This window comes from Rhinoderma darwinii, unplaced genomic scaffold, assembly GCF_050947455.1.
Source record: "Rhinoderma darwinii isolate aRhiDar2 unplaced genomic scaffold, aRhiDar2.hap1 Scaffold_923, whole genome shotgun sequence".
Lineage (NCBI taxonomy): Eukaryota > Metazoa > Chordata > Amphibia > Anura > Rhinodermatidae > Rhinoderma > Rhinoderma darwinii.
Window position 1 is genome coordinate 1 of NW_027464496.1, and position 27,593 is coordinate 27,593.

Here is a 27,593-nt window from a genome sequence, read left to right on the forward strand (position 1 = left end):
TTTTATTTTAGGAGGCATGGCCCTTTAAGTATATATTTTCATGATCACATGGTATCTCTATGGATATTCTGATCATGTGACCTGCTCCTCGGGGGTGTGGCATAAATCTGCAGAGGGGCGGGTCCCTTCCCTTCCACCCACAAAGACAGGGAATTGAGCTCCTTGCCCGAGTGGGAGTCCCATTGATGACATCACATGACCAAATGTTGGCGCCTTGGCCAAGCTGCGCACCACCCAGAAGCCTCTATAGGGGGATTCTATAGGGGAATGTCCGTCACCTACAGGCTGCTTTATGCAGATCCCATTCCCGGACGGTCCTGTCCATGCTGCATGTGACCGCTCGATACGTGGACATCTTGAACCTGGCGGGCAGTGACCTTCCCGGTGTGTCCGGTCAGCGTGTCCTACAGGGGAGTAAAAGGAGTCGCATGTCAATATATTATGGAGACCGCCCACTGACAGCAATACAGGGTGCCGGGGGCCACAGAGTGACAAGATGGGTGCTCCCTCCTGGGACAGGTCGTCGGACCCCCCCCCCCATATTTTCATGTAGAGGGCAGAGTGACTATTGTCCCTGTGGAGGAGGGGGCAGTGGTGGTCCAGGGGTGGGAGGGGGTGTATAGTAAAAAGTTCTTCAATTCCTCACCATTTTCAAGATGTCTGCTTGCTTCCAGTGAATGGGAACCCATTCTGACCTCTTCTCACAGCTAAAGGTTTGTTACAATTGTATCCTGTCTGGACCATCTTTTGTAGCCTCCAAACGGATACATTGTAACAAACTTTCTGGACAGGAGAGATTTGAATCCATCTGGAAACAATGTAACAAACACTCAGATCTATTTTTTTTTTTCTGAATGTTTCATTCACTGTCAGAAAACAGAGATTTTGAAACTATTTAGGAATTGAAACCCAATACATAATAGTAAAATACAGAACCTCTGTCACCTCCCGCAGATTCTCTCAGTAGGCAGCCTGTCACCCTCCCCTGGAGCAGCGGCGCCCTCTTAGTTCAGCACACGGCTCTGCTGATCTCCTCCACTTACATTAGGGTAATGAGAACAGTTAAATGACTGCTTAGTTTGGACAATCCCTTATTGATAGGACAGTCCCCGTGATCACAGGGTATTCTGCTGCTGTAAACTGTTGGGGACTCTTTTGCCCTGCAGCGCCCCCGAAGGTAAAATGAAGCATTACGTTTCTCATTGCAATCAAGCAAAAGGTGTTTTACCACTACCTGTGCCTATGCATGGTATAGAAGGGGGTGTACAGATTTTTAGTCACTGACCCCCATTATACATAATCTCATATAGACTGCGCCCCCTGCACGACTCACTGCACAATGACTGACTAGAGGAGACATACGCTGGATTTACTGTCCAGTTTCCACAGATGAGCGGATCCATCGGATGAGGCGGCCAAAAGCTGCGCACCCTGAAAAAATAATAGGAAAAACTCAGAATTCCTGACACCGAAGAGAAAAGTTTGAAAATGCTGCCACCTACAGGAGAGAATAATATTACAGGCTCAAGAGAATGTGCAGCCCTCCCTGAAGATCACCTCCATATGCGCCTGATCGTCTCAGTCATTCTCACTGGTTCCCCCCTTTACTGCCACCACCTGGGGTTGAGCACTGAGGCTGGATGACCCGGCCCGCCAGGGGAGGATGGGTCAGGGCTCGGAGCAGTCCGGTTCTTCCATTTCGTCATGGACCTCATTGTATTCCTAGGGTCATTGTCTGGCAGAACAGGAACGGTGGACCCCAATATCAGGCGTCGAGAATCCTCTAGAGGTCGTCTAACTGCAGAGTTACGGACTCCTCTGCGCTGGAACTAAAGACACGAACCATGAGGATCCACCACGACCAATCACCCTCCACCAGACTCCAAAGGCGTCTCCGCAGCCGGGCAGGAATCTGGCAAATCTGCCAAACCCAGATTCCTCCATCAGATGGTGACCTGGACCCTCCATAGAACGTGTCTCCAGCGTTGGTGGCTTTACCCCTCTCCGGCTGCTGCTTGGCACCAGACACTATCTGGTAGAACGTATGTGTCCCGTCCCGTCCCCCCCGACCATCACACACATGAGCTTGGGGGACATCCCATTCCACAACCATGGGCGTTAATATTGAGTTGTTCCTTTCCCACTCATCTGGGAAGACTTGCCACAAGATTTTGGGGTGTCTGTGGGGTCAGGCGCTGATGTTGGGGAAGGTCCGGCTCGTAATCAGCGCTCCAATTCATTATAAAGGTGTTGGTTGGGGTTGAGGTCCGGGCTCAGTGCAGTCACTCCCGGTCTTGAGCTCTTCAGTACGACACAATACTACTAGCAATGTCTGTCTATGGAGATCACATGGCTGTGTGCGTGATTTTTTTTGGACTTGTTTGCAATGGGTTAAACTCCTGAACTCCATAATTAGGAGGGGTGCACATACTTCTGGCCATAGATCGTACGTGGTCATATCGGTCTCGTCTGCAGCTGCTCGGCCATGGAGACCACCACGCATGGAGCTCCTCGTGATGAGTTCTGGAGCTCAGTAGTGAGTGTTGTAGTCGGGGGCAGAGGTTTTGGAGATTACAGGGCGGGATACTGGATTGTAAGCGCCCGAAAGTTGTGGGTGATCCTGAAATGGCAGGTGCCACTAACTGGAGGCCTCTCCGTGCTGCTCTACTATACACGGCCTCTCCGTGCTGCTCTACTATACACGGCCTCTCCGTGCTGCTCTACTATACACGGCCTCTCCGTGCTGCTCTACTATACACGGCCTCTCCGTGCTGCTCTACTATACACGGCCTCTCCGTGCTGCTCTACTATACACGGCCTCTCCGTGCTGCTCTACTATACACGGCCTCTCCGTGCTGCTCTACTATACACGGCCTCTCCGTGCTGCTCTACTATACACGGCCTCTCCGTGCTGCTCTACTATACACGGCCTCTCCGTGCTGCTCTACTATACACGGCCTCTCCGTGCTGCTCTACTATACACGGCCTCTCCGTGCTGCTCTACTATACACGGCCTCTCCGTGCTGCTCTACTATACACGGCCTCTCCGTGCTGCTCTACTATACACGGCCTCTCCGTGCTGCTCTACTATACACGGCCTCTCCGTGCTACACAGACTTCTCATAAGACGCTCACATCAGTCGGACTAGGAAAAAGGGGCAGAAAAATAAGATGTACGCCATGTTCCATATACTCCTAGCCTGAAATGGCTGATAACTGGGAACAATAGACTGCATTCCACAGAGCAGAAAATATAGACCAGAGTTTTAGCTTTCCTGTACTAGAAATACGTACCGAGGGGTCGAATTCAATACTAGTTATTACGCCATTACTTCCGTGTAGCACCTGCTGGACGTGCAGCTGCCCTATAGGGGGAGAGAAATACAAAAAAACATAAGAAATAAATACTGCATATAAAATAAACACTTTGTCTTGTTTGACAGCAGAGCTTGCAATCTAATGTGGTCACTTTTAACATAAATAACAGGGACCTATACGGGGAACTACTCACTACTGATATAACCCCCCCGATGCAGGAATCCTCCCGGAGTCACATGGTAAAGAAATATTAGTCCCTTTATTATATTCCGACGCTCCCATCATGCCTCAGGACAGAGCACAGGGTTCATAGTCCCTGCAGTGTGGGAGGAGCCTCTGCTGTGCTCAGTGTCATGTGATCCTCACCTCCAACAACGTCCCAAATCTTAACCACTCTGTCTGCCCCTCCGGTGGCCACCATCTTGGAGTTCGGGCTAAACTTGACTGCGTGAATTTCAGAGTCATGAATCTCCTGGAAAATAATCAATATAGAGAATTGTCACAAAACGGACCTCACGTGGGCACCTGAAAGGGTCACCCGGGGAAAACGTCATGAGAATCGGGTCATCAAACAAATATTCTTATCTTATTCCTGATAACCCCCCGATCCTTCTCATTTATATCCCGGAACTGACCGCACGTCACTCTCACAATCTTATACTCCATGTCCAAGACAGTGGGAGAATAGCTGGGAGCAAAGGCAGAAACTTCACGCTCTGAACCCCCGGTAATGTAATGTATGTACACAGGGACTCCACCAGCAGAATAGTGAGTGCAGCTCTGGAGTATAATACAGGATGTAACTCCGGATCAGTACAGGATAAGTAATGTCATGTATGTACACAGTGACTCCACCAGCAGAATAGTGAGTGCAGCTCTGGAGTATAATACAGGATGTAACTCAGGATCAGTACAGGATAAGTAATGTAATGTATGTACACAGTGACTCCACCAGCAGAATAGTGAGTGCAGCTCTGGAGTATAATACAGGATATAACTCAGGATCAGTACAGGATAAGTAATGTAATGTATGTACACAGTGACTGCACCAGCAGAATAGTGAGTGCAGCTCTGGAGTATAATACAGGGTATAACTCCGGATCAGTACAGGATAAGTAATGTCATGTATGTACACAGTGACTCCACCAGCAGAATAGTGAGTGCAGCTCTGGAGAATAATACAGGATATAACTCAGGATCAGTACAGGATAAGTAATGTAATGTATGTACACAGTGACTCCCCCAGCAGAACAGTGATTGCAGCTCTGGAGTATAATACAGGATATAACTCAGGATCAGTACAGGATAAGTAATGTAATGTATGTACACAGTGACCCCACCAGCAGAATAGTGAGTGCAGCTCTGGAGTATAATACAGGATGTAACTCAGGATCAGTACAGGATAAGTAATGTAATGTATGTACACAGTGACTCCACCAGCAGAATAGTGAGTGCAGCTCTGGAGTATAATACAGGATGTAACTCAGGATCAGTACAGGATAAGTAATGTATGTACACAGTGACTCCACCAGCAGAATAGTGAGTGCAGCTCTGGAGAATAATACAGGATGTAACTCAGGATCAGTACAGGATAAGTAATGTAATGTATGTACACAGTGACTCCACCAGCAGAATAGTGAGTGCAGCTCTGGAGTATAATACAGGATGTAACTCAGGATCAGTACAGGATAAGTAATGTACACAGTGACTCCACCAGCAGAATAGTGAGTGCAGCTCTGGAGAATAATACAGGATATAACTCAGGATCAGTAGAGGATAAGTAATGTAATGTATGTACACAGTGACTCCCCCAGCAGAACAGTGATTGCAGCTCTGGAGTATAATACAGGATATAACTCAGGATCAGTACAGGATAAGTAATGTAATGTATGTACACAGTGACCCCACCAGCAGAATAGTGAGTGCAGCTCTGGAGTATAATACAGGCTGTAACTCCGGATCAGTACAGGATAAGTAATGTAATGTATGTACACAATGACTCCACCAGCAGAATAGTGAGTGCAGCTCTGGAGTATAATACAGGATGTAACTCAGGATCAGTACAGGATAAGTAATGTATGTACACAGTGACTCCACCAGCAGAATAGTGAGTGCAGCTCTGGAGTATAATACAGGATGTAACTCAGGATCAGTACAGGATAAGTAATGTAATGTATGTACACAATGTCTCCACCAGCAGAATAGTGAGTGCAGCTCTGGAGTATAATACAGGATGTAACTCAGGATCAGTACAGGATAAGTCATGTCATGTATGTACACAGTGACTCCACCAGCAGAATAGTGAGTGCAGCTCTGGAGTATAATACAGGATGTAACTCAGGATCAGTACAGGATAAGTAATGTAATGTATGTACACAGTGACTCCACCAGCAGAATAGTGAGTGTAGCTCTGGAGTATAATACAGTCTGTAACTCAGGATCAGTACAGGATAAGTAATGTAATGTATGTACACAGTGACTCCACCAGCAGAATAGTGAGTGCAGCTCTGGAGTATAATACAGGATATAACTCAGGATCAGTACAGGATAAGTAATGTATGTACACAGGGACTCCACCAGCAGAATAGTGAGTGTAGCTCTGGAGTATAATACAGTCTGTAACTCAGGATCAGTACAGGATAAGTAATGTAATGTATGTACACAGTGACTCCACCAGCAGAATAGTGAGTGCAGCTCTGGAGTATAATACAGGATGTAACTCAGGATCAGTACAGGATAAGTCATGTCATGTATGTACACAGTGACTCCACCAGCAGAATAGTGAGTGTAGCTCTGGAGTATAATACAGTCTGTAACTCAGGATCAGTACAGGATAAGTCATGTCATGTATGTATACAGTGACTCAACATATCTAGAATACATTTTAACATAAACAGTATAGAAGGTGGACAGACACTATATGCAGTGATGATGTCTGTTGCAAGGGCTGGATAAATGTCTTCTGGGTAATTATTGGGCAGCAACAAAACATCTATTCCATCCCATAATATTAGGTGACCCCACAATATTATAGCAGCTAAAGAATCCCTGATAACTTATACTATTTCTGTACAGACAGGGGGTGCTCTTACCTTACTGTAGAGGGCTCTTTTTGGTAGGCAGCAGAAAACACATACAGGGGAGGTATGATACCACTCATCATCCACACTGTAATCCTGTTTCCGAAAACTAAGGATAAAATGAGAGATTTACTCTTCAGACATTGAGGATGAAAATACCCTCCCCCAACAAGAAGACCAATGAGGAAGTTGTCACATTTTATTTAGTTGCAATTTTTGTAAGGGGTTAATGTTGGGCTCCAGCAACGCCATTCAAAGTTACCTATTATGACATGCCGAGGAAAAGGGGGACCGCCATGGGTACAAAGACTGGTCCAAACCATAAACCACAACAAGCGTGGATGAATGACCACTGAGACCACCTAAAATCTGCTCCTGAGATTTACATTCTAAACAGTGGGTTATATAGCAGTCTATAACATATACTCACTCAAACAAACTTTTTAAAGCTCCCATGAATTTTGACGAACCCAAAGCAATCATAGACTGAGACCTGAAAGACAAATCACAGGAGCGAAGGAATCCTAAATATATATATATAATCCTAAACATATCTATACATAATACACACATTGCTTATACACGAGGCGGTATTATAGTAGTTATATTCTTGTATATAGGGGGCAGTATTATAGTAGTTATATTCTTGTATATAGGAGCAGTATTATAGTAGTTATATTCTTGTATATAGGAGGCAGTATTATAGTAGTTATATTCTTGTATATAGGGGCAGTATTATAGTAGTTATATTCTTGTATATAGGAGGCAGTATTATAGTAGTTATATTCTTGTATATAGGGGCAGTATTATAGTAGTTATATTCTTGTATATAGGAGCAGTATTATAGTAGTTATATTCTTGTATATAGGAGCAGTATTATAGTAGTTATATTCTTGTATATAGGAGCAGTATTATAGTAGTTATATTCTTGTATATAGGGGGACAGTATTATAGTAGTTATATTCTTGTATATAGGGAGCAGTATTATAGTAGTTATATTCTTGTATGTAGGGGGCAGTATTATAGTAGTTATATTCTTGTATATAGGGGCAGTATTATAGTAGTTATATTCTTGTATGTAGGGGGCAGTATTATAGTAGTTATATTCTTGTATAGAGGAGCAGTATTATAGTAGTTATATTCTTGTATATAGGGGGCAGTATTATAGTAGTTATATTCTTGTATGTAGGGAGCAGTATTATAGTAGTTATATTCTTGTATATAGGGGCAGTATTATAGTAGTTATATTCTTGTATATAGGGGCAGTATTATAGTAGTTATATTCTTGTATATAGAGGCAGTATTATAGTAATTATATTCTTGTATATAGGGGGCAGTATTATAGTAGTTATATTCTTGTATATAGGGGCAGTATTATAGTAGTTATATTCTTGTATATAGGGGCAGTATTATAGTAGTTATATTCTTGTATATAGGAGGCAGTATTATAGTAGTTATATTCTTGTATATAGGATCAGTATTATAGTAGTTATATTCTTGTATATAGGGGGCAGTATTATAGTAGTTATATTCTTGTACATAGGGGGCAGTATTATAGTAGTTATATTCTTGTATATAGGGGCAGTATTATAATAGTTGTATTCTTGTATATAGGGGCAGTATTATAGTAGTTATATTCTTGTATATAGGAGGCAGTATTATAGTAGTTATATTCTTGTATATAGGCGGCAGTATTATAGTAGTTATATTCTTGTATATAGGAGGCAGTATTATAGTAGTTATATTCTTGTATATAGTAGCAGTATTATAGTAGTTATATTCTTGTATATAGGAGCAGTATTATAGTAGTTATATTCTTGTATATAGGGGGCAGTATTATAGTAGTTATATTCTTGTATATAGGGGGCAGTATTATAGTAGTTATATTCTTGTATATAGGGGGCAGTATTATAGTAGTTATATTCTTGTATATAGGAGGCAGTATTATAGTAGTTATATTCTTGTATATAGGGGCAGTATTATAGTAGTTATATTCTTGTATATAGGGGGCAGTATTATAGTCGTTATATTCCTGTATATAGGGGCAGTATTATAGTAGTTATATTCTTGTATATAGGGGGCAGTATTATAGTAGTTATATTCTTGTATATAGGGGCAGTATTATAGTAGTTATATTCCTGTATATAGGGGGCAGTATTAGGGTATGTTCACACGGCCAAATTTCAGACGTATACGAGGCGTATTATGCCTCGTTTTACGTCTGAAAATAGGGCTACAATACGTCGGCAAACATCTGCCCATTCATTTGAATGGGTTTGCCGACGTACTGTGCAGACGACCTGTTATTTACGCGTCGTCGTTTGACAGCTGTCAAACGACGACGCGTAAAAATACAGCCTCGTCAAAAGAAGTGCAGGACACTTCTTTGGACGTTTTTGGAGCTGTTTTCTCATAGACTCCAATGAAAACAGCTCAAAAAACGGACGTAAAAAACACCGCGAAAACGGCGTGAAAACGCAGCGAAAAATGCGAGTTGGTAAAAATACGTCTGAAAAGCAGGGTCTGTTTTCCCTTGAAAACAGCTCTGGATTTTCAGACGTTTTTGTTGACTACGTGTGAACATACCCTTATAGTAGTTATATTCTTGTATATAGGGGCAGTATTATAGTAGTTATATTCTTGTATATAGAGGCAGTATTATAGTAGTTATATTCTTGTATATAGGGGGCAGTATTATAGTAGTTATATTCTTGTATATAGGAGCAGTATTATAGTAGTTATATTCTTGTATATAGGAGCAGTATTATAGTAGTTATATTCTTGTATATAGGGTGCAGTATTATAGTAGTTATATTCTTCTATATAGGAGGCAGTATTATAGTAGTTATATTCTTGTATATAGAGGGCAGTATTATAGTAGTTATATTCTTGTATATAGGGGCAGTATTTTAGTAGTTATATTCTTGTATATAGAGGGCAGTATTATAGTAGTTATATTCTTGTATATAGAGGGCAGTATTATAGTAGTTATATTCTTGTATATAGGGGCAGTATTTTAGTAGTTATATTCTTGTATATAGAGGGCAGTATTATAGTAGTTATATTCTTGTATATAGGGGTAGTATTATAGTAGTTATATTCTTGTATACAGGGGGTAGTATTATAGTAGTTATATTCTTGTATATAGGAGCAGTATTATAGTAGTTATATTCTTGTATATAGGGGCAGTATTATAGTAGTTATATTCTTGTATATAGGGGGCAGTATTATAGTAGTTATATTCTTGTATATAGGGGCAGTATTATAGTAGTTATATTCTTGTATATAGAGGGCAGTATTATAGTAGTTATATTCTTGTATATAGGGGCAGTATTATAATAGATATATTCTTGTATATAGGGGGCAGTATAATAGTAGTTATATTCTTGTATATAGGGGCAGTATTATAATAGATATATTCTTGTATACAGGGGCAGTATTATAGTAGTTATATTCTTGTATATAGGAGCAGTATTATAGTAGTTATATTCTTGTATATAGGAGCAGTATTATAGTAGTTATATTCTTGTATCTAGGGGCAGTATTATAGTAGTTATATTCTTGTATATAGGAGGCAGTATTATAGTAGTTATATTCTTGTATATAGGGGCAGTATTATAGTAGTTATATTCTTGTATATAGGAGCAGTATTATAGTAGTTATATTCTTGTATATAGGAGGCAGTATTATAGTAGTTATATTCTTCTATATAGGAGGCAGTATTATAGTAGTTATATTCTTGTATATAGAGGGCAGTATTATAGTAGTTATATTCTTGTATATAGGGGCAGTATTATAATAGATATATTCTTGTATATAGGGGCAGTATTATAGTAATTATATTCTTGTATATAGGAGCAGTATTATAGTAGTTATATTCCTGTATATAGGGGGCAGTATTATAGTAGTTATATTCTTGTATGTAGGGGCATTATTATAGTAGTTATATTCTTGTATATAGGGCAGTATTATAGTAGTTATATTCTTGTATATAGGGGACAGTATTATAGTAGTTATATTCTTGTATATAGGGAGCAGCATTATAGTAGATATATTCTTGTATATAGGGAGCAGTATTATAGTAGTTATATTCTTGTATATTGGGGCAGTATTATAGTAGTTATATTCTTGTATATAGGAGCAGTATTATAGTAGTTATATTCCTGTATATAGGAGCAGTATTATAGTAGTTATATTCCTGTATATAGGAGCAGTATTATAGTAGTTATATTCTTGTATATAGGGGGCAGTATTATAGTAGTTATATTCTTGTATATAGGGGGCAGTATTATAGTAGTTATATTCTTGTATATAGGAGCAGTATTATAGTAGTTATATTCTTGTATATAGGAGCAGTATTATAGTAGTTATATTCTTGTATATAGGGGCAGTATTATAGTAGTTATATTCTTGTATATAGGGCCAGTATTATAGTAGATATATTCTTGTATATAGGGGCAGTATTATAGTAGTTATATTCTTGTATATAGGAGCAGTATTATAGTAGATATATTCTTGTATATAGGGGCAGTATTATAGTAGATATATTCTTGTATATAGGGGCAGTATTATAGTAGTTATATTCTTGTATATAGGAGCAGTATTATAGTAGTTATATTCTTGTATATAGTGGGCAGTATTATAGTAGTTATATTCTTGTATATAGGGGCAGTATTATAGTAGTTATATTCTTGTATATAGGAGCAGTATTATAGTAGATATATTCTTGTATATAGGGGCAGTATTATAGTAGTTATATTCTTGTATATAGGGGCAGTATTATAGTAGTTATATTCTTGTATATAGGGGCAGTATTATAGTAGATATATTCTTGTATATAGGGGCAGTATTATAGTAGTTATATTCTTGTATATAGGAGCAGTATTATAGTAGTTATATTCTTGTATATAGGGGCAGTATTATAGTAGTTATATTCTTGTATATAGGGGGGCAGTATTATAGTAGTTATATTCTTGTATATAGGAGGCAGTATTATAGTAGTTATATTCTTGTATATAGGGGCAGTAATATAGTAGTTATATTCTTGTATATAGGGGCAGTATTATAGTAGTTATATTCTTGTATATAGGAGCAGTATTATAGTAGTTATATTCTTGTATATAGGGGCAGTATTATAGTAGTTCTATTCTTGTATATAGGGGCAGTATTATAGTAGTTATATTCTTGTATATAGGGGCAGTATTATAGTAGTTATATTCTTGTATATAGGAGCAGTATTATAGTAGTTATATTCTTGTATATAGGGGCAGTATTATAGTAGTTCTATTCTTGTATATAGGAGCAGTATTATAGTAGTTCTATTCTTGTATATAGGGGGCAGTATTATAGTAGTTATATTCTTGTATATAGGGGGGCAGTAGTATAGTAGTTATATTCTTGTATATAGGGGGCAGTATTATAGTAGTTATATTCTTGTATATAGTGGCAGTATTATAGTAGTTATATTCTTGTATATAGGAGCAGTATTATAGTAGTTATATTCTTGTATATTGGAGACAGTATTATAGTAGTTATATTCTTGTATATAGGGGCAGTATTATAGTAGTTATATTCTTGTATATAGGAGCAGTATTATAGTAGTTATATTCTTGTATATAGGAGCAGTATTATATTAGTTATATTCTTGTATATAGGAGGCAGTATTATAGTAGTTATATTCTTGTGTATAGGAGCAGTATTATAGTAGTTATATTCTTGTATATAGGGGGCAGTATTATAGTAGTTATATTCTTGTATATAGGGGCAGTATTATAGTAGTTATATTCTTGTATATAGAGGCAGTATTATAGTAGTTATATTCTTGTATATAGGGGCAGTATTATAGTAGTTATATTCTTGTATATAGAGGCAGTATTATAGTAGTTATATTCTTGTATATAGAGGCAGTATTATAGTAGTTATATTCTTGTATATAGAGGCAGTATTATAGTAGTTATATTCTTGTATATAGGAGGCAGTATTATAGTAGTTATATTCTTGTATATAGGGGCAGTATTATAGTAGTTATATTCTTGTATATAGGGGGCAGTATTATAGTAGTTATATTCTTGTATATAGGGGGCAGTATTATAGCAGTTATATTCTTGTATATAGGAACAGTATTATAGTAGTTATATTCTTGTGTATAGGAGCAGTATTATAGTAGTTATAGTCTTGTATATAGGGAGCAGTATTATAGTAGTTATATTCTTGTATATAGGAGCAGTATTATAGTAGTTATATTCTTGTATATAGAGGGCAGTATTATAGTAGTTATATTCTTGTATATAGGAGCAGTATTATAGTAGTTATATTCTTGTATATAGAGGCAGTATTATAGTAGTTATATTCTTGTATATAGGGAGCAGTATTATAGTAGTTATATTCTTGTATATAGGGGCAGTATTATAGTAGTTATATTCTTGTATATAGGAGCAGTATTATAGTAGGTATATTCTTGTATATAGGAGCAGTATTATAGTAGTTATATTCCTGTATGTAGGAGCAGTATTATAGTAGTTATATTCTTGTATATAGGGGGCAGTATTATAGTAGTTATATTCTTGTATATAGGAGCAGTATTATAGTAGTTATATTCTTGTATATAGGGGCAGTATTATAGTAGTTATATTCTTGTATATAGAGGCAGTATTATAGTAGTTATATTCCTGTATATAGGGAGCAGTATTATAGTAGTTATATTCTTGTATATAGGGGCAGTATTATAGTAGTTATATTCTTGTATATAGGGGCAGTATTATAGTAGTTATAGTCTTGTATATAGGGAGCAGTATTATAGTGGTTATATTCTAGTTAATTAAGCTTTGTATTTGGTTTCCACTCACCTGGACTTCCTGTGGGAGTTTTTATCTATTTTCTGGCTTCCTGACATCTCCAGGCTGCTACAGTCACGTGAATCTGCCAAGTGTTTTTGATGAAGATCTCTAAAACCAGAAGAAATACTACAAGTAATCCCGTGTGACATAAGATCGATCTCAGTTCAGCTTGTGTATCCTCTACACGCAGCACGTACACTATACAAAATCAGTAACTAAAGCAAAAAAGTTTCCATCACTCCCATCAAGCGATCAGTGAATTCAATGGACGTCATTTACACCCCCGGCCACATGGGGCAGCTGTTGGTTTGTTGTGGGACGGCTGCCCGTTTCCTTCCTTGGATGTGCGCTGGATCGGTGGCATTTTCCAGATACTTTCAATTAGAGAGTAACCGAGAAGTGAAGAAATGTAAAAGTTTCTGAAGGATCTTGGACACGCGCAGTTGGCGGAGTTAATGCCTCAGACATCGCAGGGGACGTTCTTATCGGTCCGATCATTTCTTATTTTTTTGCAGTGGAAGCAAATTTTACCCTTGAAGATTTCCCATTCTATAGTTCAAGACTGACTTAGTGAAGGATTCAGCTCATGTCTTTCAGCTTCCACCTTAAATATCACGGAATATCTTCCATATTTTAATTCCTCACACTTTTCAAGAAGTCTGCTTGCTGTCAGTGAATGGGAACATTTCTGTTCACACCCAGAAATTGTATAGACTGTATAGACCAAATACATCTTGCAGCTGAGGGTTTGTTACAATTGTATCCAGTCTAGTCAATCTTCTGTCGCTCTCCTGTCCTGATACTTGGTAACAATGTATCAGTCTGGGGTGCAGAGGATTGTCTAAAGTTGATATAATTGTAGCAAAACCTCAGCTGTGGAAGCAGGATTAGGTCAAAGGTCACATATTATATTAGAAAGCGGTAGTAAGTTTTGTAACCAAAGCGGAGATTTCTAGGAGCAGCGGCGGCGGCTTCGGGGTTCAGCGTACAGCTTTGTGGCTCCAGTTAAAGGGATTGTCCACTTTGGACAATCCTTTTTGTTAGAAGAGTTCACAATGATAGGTGGACAGCGGGTTGACATTCTGTTGGGACCCCCAAGTGATCGGCCGTAATCTGTGAGGGAAGTCAAATCAATGGGCTGGGGGGTTATACTGCAGTCCATATCACTGGAAAACCACAAGGGGGCGATACTGAAGTTCCCCATATTATGGTAATATAGCTCCATACCCTACACCCAAAAACCCTCCTCCTCACCTGACCAATGGGACATCAGGCCAGGACGGGAGATGGTGGTGGGTAGCCCCGCGCTCAGAGCATTAGCCCCTCCTCCCTCACTACATACAGACTGCGGCCTCAGATATAACAGGGAGTAATGATCACCCCCGATCCTCTGACTCACGGGCATATAATATTTCTGTTTTGTACAGCGCCGTAATAAGGCTTCTATAGAGGTGCATAAACCCTCTACTGTAACTCCGATGGGGGTTGTACTCCACCCTGAGCAGGAGTCCTAAAAGGGATTGATAGGGTACGTCTGTAAACCTCTGCCTGACACACAGGAGCAAAGCCGCCACACAATGTCCTTACAGTGTGACCGATATAGACGGGAGGGCGCGAGGCCAACACACTGACCAGAGGATCGGCGAGGAGTCGCCGGACTCGACGCTACAATAAAAAGCCGTCGGAGATCTCACCGGATCTGCAAAGACCCATCCACAACCTCGGAGCAGCACTTCACAGGTTAACTCTGCCAGTGATCATGGGTAACTTTGTCATTTCCTTGCTTTACCGATCTTGTATTGATTCTGAGTTACGTCAGATCCTATACTCCAGTCACATCCAGAGCTGCATTCACAATCCTGCTGTTACGCATCTTATGCTCCAATCAAATCCAGAGCTGCATTCACAATCCCGCTGTTACAGAATTTCCTATTACTCTAGTAACACCCAAAGCTGCATTCACAATCCTGTTATATTGTCTTATTACTCCAGTCACATCTAGAGCTGCATTCACAATCCTGCTGTTACAGAATGTATTTTTGCTCTAGTCTAATCCAGAGCTGCATTCACAATCCCGCTGTTACAGAATTTCCTATTACTCTAGTAACACCCAAAGCTGCATTCACAATCCTGTTATATTGTCTTATTACTCCAGTCACATCTAGAGCTGCATTCATAATCCTGCTGTTACAGAATGTCCTATTGCTCTAGTAACATACAAAGCTGCATTCACAATCCTGTTATATTGTCTTCTTGCTCTTGTCACATCCAGAGCTGCATTTACAATTATGTGACCTAATGTTTTATTGCTGTAGTCACATCCAGAGCTGCCACTTGGATGCAGCTGGCACTGTGCTAAAGGGCACATCCCGAACAGCTGCGCTAATCTCGTATAACGTACAGCGCGCTGCATATTGATGTATAGTACGGAGCCGAATACAAACACTACATCTCCCACAATTCACCCAAACACAGAGTGCTCAATCAAGGAAGTGAACCAGCAGAGGGCAGCAGTGAGATGTGAGCTCCTGCCTGGGTGCCAACATAAGAATTGTGAATGCAGCTCTGGATGTGACTGGAGTAGAAGACTTGATGTAACTCAAGATAAGCACATTAATTAATTGTTCATAATTGGAGCTGTTCCCGGAGGAGTAACAGAGTATTAATAATCCTGTGTAAGTTGCTTCTTGATCGGCGTCTCCTGGTTACTCACCCCTCAGCACTGACCGTCTTACGTAACGCTTTATTCACCACGCGAATCCACAGCTCATCCCTCCACCTGCACAAAGGAAACAAACCCAGCGTTCATATAAGGAGCGGGAATACCGACTGCCGGGGGCGAGCCGACCACCGCCGGGGGGCGAGCCGACCACTGCCGGGGGGCGAGCCGACCACTGCCGGGGGGCGAGCCGACCACTGCCGGGGGGCGAGCCGACCACTGCCGGGGGGCGAGCCGACCACTGCCGGGGGGCGATCGGACCACTGCCGGGGGGCGATCGGACCACTGCCGGGGGGCGAGCGGACCACTGCCGGGGGCGCGCTGATGGACGCATTCGATCGCTGGGGGTACACTGGCCAGAGACCCCCAGTGAGGAGCAGAGAGTGAGGGATTCTGTTACTGGGAGTCACCATTGTGGGGGAACTACGAGCAGCGACATTGTTGGCTCCAGTTATTAATGAAGGTCCTGATGTGGGGTCCCCTCTATTATCTCTATATAATCTCCCCAGGGGTCACACATGGCAGACAGACCCTCGTAGATGAGCATAACGTGACACAGCCGACGACATCTCAAGACCCAACCAATCCCAAGCTGGGGGGAGGAGTGATAATAATGAGGGGGGGGGAGGAGTGATGATAATGAGGGGGGGGGAGGAGTGATAATAATGAGGGGGGGGGAGGAGTGATAATAATGAGGGGGGGGGAGGAGTGATAATAATGAGGGGGGGGAGGAGTGATAATAATGAGGGGGGGGAGGAGTGATAATAATGAGGGGGGGGGAGGAGTGATAATAATGAGGGGGGGGAGGAGTGATAATAATGAGGGGGGGGAGGAGTGATAATAATGAGGGGGGGGAGGAGTGATAATAATGAGGGGGGGGAGGAGTGATAATAATGAGGGGGGGAGGAGTGATAATAATGAGGGGGGGGGGAGTGATAATAATGAGGGGGGGAGGAGTGATAATAATGAGGGGGGGAGGAGTGATAATAATGAGGGGGGGAGGAGTGATAATAATGAGGGGGGGAGGAGTGATAATAATGAGGGGGGGGAGGAGTGATAATAATGAGGGGGGGGAGGAGTGATAATAATGAGGGGGGGAGGAGTGATAATAATGAGGGGGGGAGGAGTGATAATAATGAGGGGGGGGGAGGAGTGATAATAATGAGGGGGGGGAGGAGTGATAATAATGAGGGGGGGGGGAGTGATAATAATGAGGGGGGGAGGAGTGATAATAATGAGGGGGGGGAGGAGTGATAATAATGAGGGGGGGAGGAGTGATAATAATGAGGGGGGGAGGAGTGATAATAATGAGGGGGGGAGGAGTGATAATAATGAGGGGGGGAGGAGTGATAATAATGAGGGGGGGAGGAGTGATAATAATGAGGGGGGAGGAGTGATAATAATGAGGGGGGAGGAGTGATAATAATGAGGGGGGGGGGGAGTGATAATAATGAGGGGGGGGAGTGATAATAATGAGGGGGGGGAGTGATAATAATGAGGGGGGGGGAGTGATAATGATGGGGGAGGAGTGATGATAATGGGGGGAGGAGTGATGATAATGGGGGGAGGAGTGATGATAATGGGGGAGGAGTGATGATAATGGGGGGAGGAGTGATGATAATGGGGGAGGAGTGATGATAATGGGGGAGGAGTGATGATAATGGGGGAGGAGTGATGATAATGGGGGGAGGAGTGATGATAATGGGGGAGGAGTGATGATAATGGGGGAGGAGTGATGATAATGGGGGAGGAGTGATGATAATGGGGGAGGAGTGATGATAATGGGGGGAGGAGTGATGATAATGGGGGAGCAGTGATGATAATGGGGGGAGCAGTGATGATAATGGGGGGAGCAGTGATGATAATGGGGGGAGGAGTGATGATAATGGGGGAGGAGTGATGATAATGGGGGAGGAGTGATGATAATGGGGGGAGGAGTGATGATAATGGGGGGAGGAGTGATGATAATGAGGCGGGGAGGAGTGATGATAATGGGGGGAGCAGTGATGATAATGGGGGGAGCAGTGATGATAATGGGGGGAGCAGTGATGATAATGGGGGGAGGAGTGATGATAATGGGGGGAGGAGTGATGATAATGGGGGAGGAGTGATGATAATGGGGGAGGAGTGATGATAATGGGGGAGGAGTGATGATAATGGGGGAGGAGTGATGATAATGGGGGGAGGAGTGATGATAATGGGGGGAGGAGTGATGATAATGGGGGGAGGAGTGATGATAATGGGGGGAGGAGTGATGATAATGGGGGGAGGAGTGATGATAATGGGGGGAGGAGTGATGATAATGGGGGGAGGAGTGATGATAATGGGGGGAGGAGTGATGATAATGGGGGGAGGAGTGATGATAATGGGGGGAGGAGTGATGATAATGGGGGGAGAGTGATAATAATGGGGGGAGGAGTGATGATAATGGGGGAGGAGTGATGATAATGGGGGGGAGGAGTGATAATGGGGGGGGAGGAGTGATAATGGGGGGCAACTTGTGCTTTCCACAAGATTATATACCTATTCCGTCAGATTAGTAAAGGGGCGGAGCTGTGACAACCTCACATGCTGGATCTTGTAAACCACTTACTGAAATGAATGAACAGGCCACTAGTGAAAGCTCCACCTCCTCAAAAAAAAAAGTCTGCTCAAAACTGGACGACCCCTTTAAGCGCTTGAATTGGTAAATAGAAATCTGTGACTGACATAACAAAAACCTGTTTTAGGTTTACCCCCATAAAATAAGTGCCCGCCCTCCGCAGCCCCACAATCAGGACCCCCATCTGGGGTCAGCAGGCCAGAACTCAGGTGATCACCTCTGATTGAAGTTGTTCTGCTGTTCGGCCTCCATCGCTTTCTTCTTGGTCAGAGCCTCCTCCAGCTCTCGTTTCTCCTCCTCAGCGTCATGAAGTCTCCCCTCCACCAGGAGGCGCCGAGTCAACAGCTGGTCATAGTCTTCCTTCAGGTCAGCATTGGAGCCGACCATTTGGACCATGTCATTCTCCAGACATTGATGCTGATGTTTGTGATCTTCCACCAGGACAGAGAGGAAGGAGATGCTGGAGAAGAACAGAGGAAGAAGATGTAAGAACTCTATAGGTAGAGCAGAGCTGCAGTGAAAAGCATAGGGATGAGGACAGGGGAGCAGAAGGAACCTCTAAACAGACAGGTCAATGCCCGATTAACTCAGACGTATCAGTGACTGATCAGGGTCGTGCCCTGACAGAGCAGTGCTGCAGTGTAAAGTATGGAATGAGGGGCAGAGCAGAGGTGTGAGCCACTGAGGATGCGGCAGGTGGATTTTTATTTAACTTTGTGAATACTTTGCTGTACTTATTTTGAATTGACTCGGAATAAAATCATGTTTTATACTCCAATCACATCCAGAGCTGCATTCACAATTCTCGTAGCTGCCCTTGGAAACAAAGTCATTTATTTGCCCAGAGTAGTTAAACATGTCACTAAAGATCTCAAGCTGTGTCACCATCACCTGAGCAGCTACGTTGCACCGTTCCCAAATAGCAAGAAACCAGCAGAATTGTGACTGCAGCTCTGGATGTGACTGGAGTAGAAGACACAACGTAGCTCAAGATAGGAAGACTATGCAACATGAACTTCTGATGTGTCCGGCGCTTATCCTGGTGTGTTACCCCAGAAAGCAGCCGGACAGTATGAGGGTCCTGCAAACAGCGCCTTATAGCACAGCTTCCTGGATATTAGGGGGATGGGAGATTCTGAGAGCAGTAAGATAAGCGGTGGAGGCGCCGCCTAGTGGGGAGAGTGCAGCTGAGATCTAGAGACACAAGACTTAGACTGAGGGGAGACCCCCGGGGTCCGCGCACCTGCACTTCTGCCTCTTCAGCTCCTCGTCCCGCTCTTGCGCCTCCTTCTTCAGCTCGCAGGCTTCATAGGCCAACTGCAACCACAACAAAGTCACCACACGGAGACAAGCAGCGCAAGGAAATCACAGGCGCCGGATTATCAAACATTCCGGATTATCAGAAAGTCACGCAGCCTAGAGAAGGGAGGTCCGGACTATACACGGAGGGATCGGGCACAGGAATATATATAAGGTGATATTAAATCTATTGGGGAATATATAAGAGCGGGTCACACAGCAGATAGGGAACCTCCGTCTTTCTCAGCGGCCGCCCCTATAATAGCAGCAGAGCATTTACCTCTCCATTATAGTCTCTGAGCTCGGAGATCTCCTTCTGTAACGTGGGCGGAGCTTCTGATCCAGCGCCGCGCAACACGGTCGGTATAATCCTGCAGCATATGAAACGGGAACAGAAATCAGCTGTGAACACTAGAGGGAGCCACCAAACTCCAATATAACAGGAGAAGTCATAATGGAAAATCTGAGACAGTATCACACAGGATAGGATTAGATACACAGCTCAGCAGACAGTATCACACATGATAGGATTAGATACACAGCTCAGCAGACAGTATCACACAAGGTAGGATTAGATACACAGCTCAGCAGACAGTATCACACAGGATAGGATTAGATACACAGCTCAGCAGACAGTATCACACATGATAGGATTAGATACACAGCTCAGCAGACAGTATCACACAGGATAGGATTAGATACACAGCTCAGCAGACAGTATCACACAAGGTAGGATTAGATACACAGCTCAGCAGACAGTATCACACAGGATAGGATTAGATACACAGCTCAGCAGACAGTATCACACATGATAGGATTAGATACACGGCTCAGCAGACAGTATCACACAGGATAGGATTAGATACACAGCTAAGCAGACAGCATCACACATGATAGGATTAGATACACAGCTCAGCAGGCAGTATCACACATGATAGGATTAGATACACAGCTCAGCAGGCAGTATCACACATGATAGGATTAGATACACAGCTCAGCAGACAGTATCACACATGATAGGATTAGATACACAGCTCAGCAGACAGTATCACACATGATAAGATTAGATACAGCGACTCAGCAGACAGTATCCCACATGATAGGATTAGATACAGGGCTCAGCAGACAGTATCACACATGATAGGATTAGATACACAGCTCAGCAGACAGTATCACACATGATAGGATTAGATACACAGCTCAGCAGGCAGTATCACACATGATAGGATTAGATACACAGCTCAGCAGGCAGTATCACACATGATAGGATTAGATACACAGCTCAGCAGACAGTATCACACATGATAAGATTAGATACAGCGACTCAGCAGACAGTATCCCACATGATAGGATTAGATACAGGGCTCAGCAGACAGTATCACACATGATAGGATTAGATACAGGGGCTCTGAAGACAGTATCACACATGATAGGATTAGATACACAGCTCAGCAGACAGTATCACACAGGATAGGATTAGATACATGACTCAGCAGACAGTATCACACATGATAGGATTAGATACACAGCTCAGAAGACAGTATCACACAGGATAGGATTAGATACACAGCTCAGCAGACAGTATCACACATGATAGGATTAGATACACAGCTCAGTCTGGAGATTATTGGATACACACACACCTCTGATCTTATCCCCTCCCCCTCTGCACCCACCTGGCATCGCGGTGCCCTCCCGGGGATATTACGGGTTCAGTTTGTATTTTTTCGGTCAAATCCTTCAGAAAAACTGATTTTTCTAGAAGTTTATTGTCTGAAAATGAAAAACAAAAAAAACCCTTTACTATAAAGTACGAGAGAAATCGCTGGCGGATCCGGAAAACACCAGAGGGGAGACCCCCCACATCCCGATTATTCTGGGGGGGGGGGGGGGTCAGCGGGAGAGAAGCCGCAGACACTGTATATAAAGACCTGTGATACTCCGTATATGTAGAAATCATTGATCGCCGGCATCGCTGCCACGTGTCACCCACAGGAGGAATCTGCTCATCCGGATTATGAATAAAATACCAGAACTACAGTGAAGACCGACACACACAGGAGAGGATGGGACATTACAGAACCAGGGGGATTTTATTAAAGCCGTGTGACGTCCTCGGGGCTCTGGGATGGTTCTCACACATCATATCCATTAAAGGGGTCTCCCAACCAACGCACCCCCAAAAGTGACATCACGCACCCCGATATTCTTCATATATGACAGTGAGACGTTCTAGGATTATTCACCCTCCTGCACCCTCACCCCCCCCCTCCCCTCCTGCACCCTCAACCCCCCCCATCCCTCCTGCACCCTCACCACCCCCTCCTGCACCCTCACCACCCCCTCCTGCACTCTCACCCCCCTCATCCTGCACCCTCACCACCCCCTCCTGCACCCTCACCCCCCTCATCCTGCACCCTCACCCCCCTCCTCCTGCACCCTCACCCCCCTCCTCCTGCACCCTCACCCCCCTCCTCCTCCTGCACCCTCACCCCCCTCCTCCTCCTGCACCCTCACCCCCCTCCTCCTCCTGCACCCTCACCCCCCTCCTCCTGCACCCTCACCCCCCTCCTCCTGTACCCTCACCCCCCTCCTCCTGTACCCTCACCACCACCTCCTGCACCCTCACCACCCCCTCCTGCACCCTCACCCCCCTCATCCTGCACCCTCACCCCCACCACCCCCTCCTGTACCCTCACCACCCCCTCCTGCACCCTCACCACCCCCTCCTGCACCCTCACCCCCCTCCTCCTGCACCCTCACCCCCCTCCTCCTCCTGCACCCTCACCACCTCCTCCTGCACCCTCACCCCCCTCCTCCTGCACCCTCACCACCCCCCTCCTCCTGCTGCACCCTCACCCCCCCCCTCCTCCTGCACCCTCACCCCCCTCCTCCTGCACCCTCACCACCCCCCTCCCCTTTCCTTCCCCGCTGAGCTGACAAAATCACAGCTGGTGAGTGGAAGTTGAAGGCCAAACCTCAGCACATTATAAACATCTGCAAAACAGAAGTGACCTGGGGGGGGGGGGCGACATTTATAAAAAAAACAATTTATAATAATAGCAGCGCAAAAACTGGCGCCAAACGTGCACGTATCTGGAGATGTTTCTTTTTCAGCAGCCATATCGGTTGTCACCCACAAAACCAGAACATCATCTACAGGTAGAACTACATTCCTCTCACCAACCGCTCCGGTCCGTGTCAGTAGTCACCGCAGTTCTAGCATTCTATTCAGCAACCGGGAAGAACAGGATGAACAGACTAAGGCTGGGTTCACACACACTATCTGCGGACGTAATTCGGGCGTTTTAGCCACGAATTATGTCCGAAAATGCGGCTCAAAAGCGCCGGCACACATCTGCCCATTCATTTGAATGGGTCTTACGATATTCTGTGCCGACGGTCATTTTTTTTACGCGTCGCTGTCAAAAGGCAGAGCATAAAAAAAAGACGCCCGCGTCAAAGAAGTGCCTGTCACTTCTTCAGACGTAATTGGGGCCGTTTTCCATGGACTCAATAGAAAAACAGCTCCAATTACGTCCTAATGGACGCAGCGAAAGACGCCTGCACATTCTCCTGAAAACAGCACCGTAATTTCAGCCGTAACGGACGCTGCTGTGTGAACATACCCTTATAGTTAGTGGGAGCGCAGCAGTGCAAGGGAGGACACCGTGATGAAATACACCCGGGGTTATCTACAGTAACAAAGCTGCATCTGTGGCTGTGATCTATAAGGGGAGTTCTGGGGTGAGGAGTTAGAATCTCTGCTTACTTCCAAAAACAGCGCCACTCCTATGTACAGGTTGTTTGTGGAATTGAAGCTCACTTTGTTGTAGCTGCACTGCAATACCAGACACAACCCATAGACAGTGGTGGCGCTGTTCCTGGAAGAAAGCAGTCATGCTTTACTAATCCTACACTTCCCCTTTAAGCCTCATGCCGCAGTACATGTTCAATCTCGCAGCACAGTGCGTTTCTGTGTAACAGCAGAGTGTGAAATTCCCCAACACATATACAGCCCCGCACCCACCGAGAAAATATTCTAAGATTCTGTATAATGGGGCGCGGTGACTAAACAATATGTCCACAATCGTGGGCGCTTCAGGAGGTGGCATCAAACCCTCCAAAATGCCGCACCGGGTGCCAGCTCTATATAAAAGCGACATGTAACGGGGGAGGGGGTGACTATTCTGAACTCCAGGTCGTCAACATCGGCCATACTGGATTCTATATGGACCAGCGCAAACAAACGCAGCATCACCCCACAGAAGAAACGCCCCAAAATCCAGGGGGAACTGAACTACACAATAAAATGAAACAAGAATACCAGCCAGAAATCCTTTTAAAGGGCCGGTAACCCTTGTAGCGCTGAGAATATTACATAAGAGGAGCGGCTGATATCAGTCACACATGATGTAATGTCTCTGGATATAATAGTGCTGGAGTGTGCGCCACTACCTACGGGGGGCAGTGTGTGCGGCACTACCTACGGGGGGCAGTGTGTGCGGCACTACCTACGGGGGGCAGTGTGTGCGGCACTACCTACGGGGGGCAGTGTGTGCGGCACTACTTATGGGGGGCAGTGTGTGCGGCACTACCTACGGCACTATCTACAAGGGGCAGTGTGTGCGGCACTGCCTACGGGGGCAGTGTGGGCGGCACTGCCAACGGGGGCAGTGTGGGCGGCACTGCCTACGGCACTATCTACAAGGGGCAGTGTGTGCGGCACTGCCTACGGGGGCAGTGTGTGCGGCACTATCTAAAAGGGGCAGTGTGTGCGGCACTACCTACAGGGGGCAGTGTGTGCGGCACTACTTATGGGGGGCAGTGTGTGCGGCACTACCTACGGCACTATCTACAAGGGGCAGTGTGGGCGGCACTGCCTACGGGGGCAGTGTGGGCGGCACTACCTACGGGGGGCAGTGTGTGCGGCACTACCTACGGGGGGCAGTGTGTGCGGCACTACCTACGGGGGGCAGTGTGTGCGGCACTACCTACGGGGGGCAGTGTGTGCGGCACTACTTATGGGGGGCAGTGTGTGCGGCACTACCTACGGCACTATCTACAAGGGGCAGTGTGTGCGGCACTGCCTACGGGGGCAGTGTGGGCGGCACTGCCTACGGGGGCAGTGTGGGCGGCACTGCCTACGGGGGCAGTGTGGGCGGCACTGCCTACGGCACTATCTACAAGGGGCAGTGTGTGCGGCACTGCCTACGGGGGCAGTGAGTGCGGCACTATCTAAAAGGGGCAGTGTGTGCGGCACTACCTACAGTGGGCAGTGTGTGCGGCACTACCTACGGCACTATCTACAAGGGGCAGTGTGTGCGGCACTGCCTACAGGGGCAGTGTGTGCGGCACTGCCTACAGGGGCAGTGTGTGTGGCACTGCCTACGGGGGCAGTGTGGGCGGCACTACCTACGGCACTATCTACAGGGGGCAGTGTGTGCGGCACTACCTACAGGGGGCAGTGTGTGCGGCACTACCTACAGGGGGCAGTGTGTGCGGCACTACCTACAGGGGGCAGTGTGTGCGGCACTACCTACAAGGGGCAGTGTGTGCGGCACTACCTACAAGGGGCAGTGTGTGCGGCACTACCTACAAGGGGCAGTGTGTGCGGCACTACCTACAAGGGGCAGTGTGTGCGGCACTACCTACAAGGGGCAGTGTGTGCGGCACTACCTACAAGGGGCAGTGTGTGCGGCACTACCTACAAGGGGCAGTGTGTGCGGCACTACCTACAAGGGGCAGTGTGTGCGGCACTACCTACAAGGGGCAGTGTGTGCGGCACTATCTACGGGGGGCAGTGTGTGCGGCACTATCTACAGGGGGCAGTGTGTGCGGCACTATCTACGGGGGGCAGTGTGTGTGTTATTACCTGCGCTGGTTTTTACGCTACCAGTATTGGTCACCACATATCACTTAACCTTTTTTTTATTAGAACTTGTGATATAAGGGGCGCGGTTGGTGGATTTGGTGCAGATCAATAGTTATAGCGTAAAAACCAGCGGGTAGGGGGAGTGTGGTGAAAATAACTTGGTTTTAAGTCTGCATTTGGAAACCCTCTGTTATAAATCCTGCGTTTGCCCCTAAAAATCTGTCTTTTAAACAAACCGAGCAACAGCCCCAAATATTACTGCGGCCCCAAAAAGAGAAAAGACGTCACGACCAGAAAATACTTTATTAATGTTACAGGAACTTACACAGAATAAAACAACCCTCGCAGGAAAATTGGGAGCAGAACGCGGAGGGGGTGACGAAGCCTCGGCGAAACGCGTGTGGGGTCAGCAGCGGTGCCCGCGGTCCTGGTCTCCCAGATATCGTTGTCTCGTACAGGTGGATGTATATACTTTATGTTATACCCTGACTCACGCCTGTGCCGACATTGATGAATACTGAACACCAGTCCGTGCCATATATTCTACATCTCCTGTGTAATGATTCTCTGCACACGCTGCTGTATTTGTTACCGCGTCACCATCGGATCTACCGCTGCTCCGCGTTCTGCTCCGCGTTCTGCTCCCATTCTTCCTGCGAGGGTTGTTTTATTCTGTGTTTGTTCAAGTAACATTAATGAAGCATTTTCTGGTCGTGACGTCTTATCTCTTTTTGGTTTAAAAATCTGTCTTGTGTGACTGGACTCCTAGGCCTTGTTCACACGCGATTTCATGCAGATTTTTGAGCCAAACCCAGAAGTGGTTTTTAAAGGAATGGAAATATAAAGAAATAACTTCTCCTTCCTCCAGGATCTACTTCTGCCTGTGGCTCAAATATCTGACGTGTGAACAAAGCCTTACAGTCATCCTCTGTCCAGCCTGAAATGGCTGATAACAGGGAGAAACAGCCCATATTCAAGGGAAGAAGTAAATAGGAGGTAAAATAGAAGTGTAGTGTCCCTTTAAAAATGCCTGCACCCTGCACAGAACACCCTGTACCCAGACCACCCTGCACCCAGAGCCCCCCAGACCACCCTGCACCCAGAGCCCCCAGACCACCCTGCACCCAGAGCCCCCCAGACCACCCTGCACCCAGAGCCCCCCAGACCACCCTGCACCCAGAGCCCCCCAGACCACCCTGCACCCAGAGCCCCCCAGACCACCCTGCACCCAGAGCCCCCCAGACCACCCTGCACCCAGAGCCCCCCAGACCACCCTGCACCCAGAGCCCCCAGACCACCCTGCACCCAGAGCCCCCCAGACCACCCTGCACCCAGAGCCCCCCAGACCACCCTGCACCCAGAGCCCCCCTGCGCCGCTTCCTCACCCTGGCTGCTTTATACCCGCACATGGCAGCTGGTGATTCATGAAGTTCTTTATTTCAGGACTGGGCAGACAGGACCCCTCCCCGCAACAGGTATAGTGTCATTAACCCCTACAGTGCCGGTCTGGATTACCCAATCGAAGGATACATAGTGGAGCAGACAAACCACTGAAGGACTAGAACTCCCAGCATCCACATATCTCTATGCATGCTGGGATCAGTAGTCCTTCAGTTCCTCCATTCTCTAGGAGGAGACATGCCACTGAGCTACTACACACCCCATTAGTCTGTGCATGCTGTGATTAGTAGTCCTTCACTTGCTCAGGAGGTTCGGTACTCACATGACTGGATGAGCTCCTGGAAAGCCCCGTGCTGGGAGCGGTCCCGGTGCCGCAGCTGCCGGATAAGGTGCAGCTTCCAGGCCGGGCCCCGGGCCCCGCGCTCCGCTCCCTGCATCCCGCAACCAGAGCCACAACACAGGG

General features: G+C 45.2%; 1 protein-coding gene across 1 annotated transcript; it reads right to left on the minus strand.

Moving 5' to 3' along the window:
- Positions 1–131: 131 nt before the first annotated feature.
- Positions 132–27,593, minus strand: LOC142732871 (autophagy-related protein 16-like). Its single transcript, XM_075849494.1, has 13 exons — positions 27,453–27,593; positions 21,531–21,627; positions 20,135–20,225; positions 19,799–19,872; positions 18,773–19,015; positions 15,948–16,013; positions 13,244–13,342; positions 6,829–6,891; positions 6,411–6,507; positions 3,685–3,790; positions 3,295–3,365; positions 1,363–1,431; positions 132–404 (listed from the first exon to the last, which is right to left on the minus strand). Exons 1-13 carry the CDS (start codon positions 27,565–27,567, stop codon positions 291–293), a joined length of 1,305 nt encoding a protein of 434 aa, XP_075705609.1. The 5' UTR covers positions 27,568–27,593; the 3' UTR covers positions 132–290.

Coding starts and splice junctions, on each gene's coding strand:
- LOC142732871 (XM_075849494.1), bottom strand. CDS start 27,567: ATGCAGGGAGCGGAGCGCGGGGCCCGGGGCCCGGCCTGGAAGCTGCAC. Junction 3,791..6,410: donor AAAGAGCCCTCTACAGTAAG/GTAAGAGCACCC, acceptor ATTATTTTCCAG/GAGATTCATGACTCTGAAAT. Junction 1,432..3,294: donor GTATTGAATTCGACCCCTCG/GTACGTATTTCT, acceptor TTATTTTTTCAG/GGTGCGCAGCTTTTGGCCGC.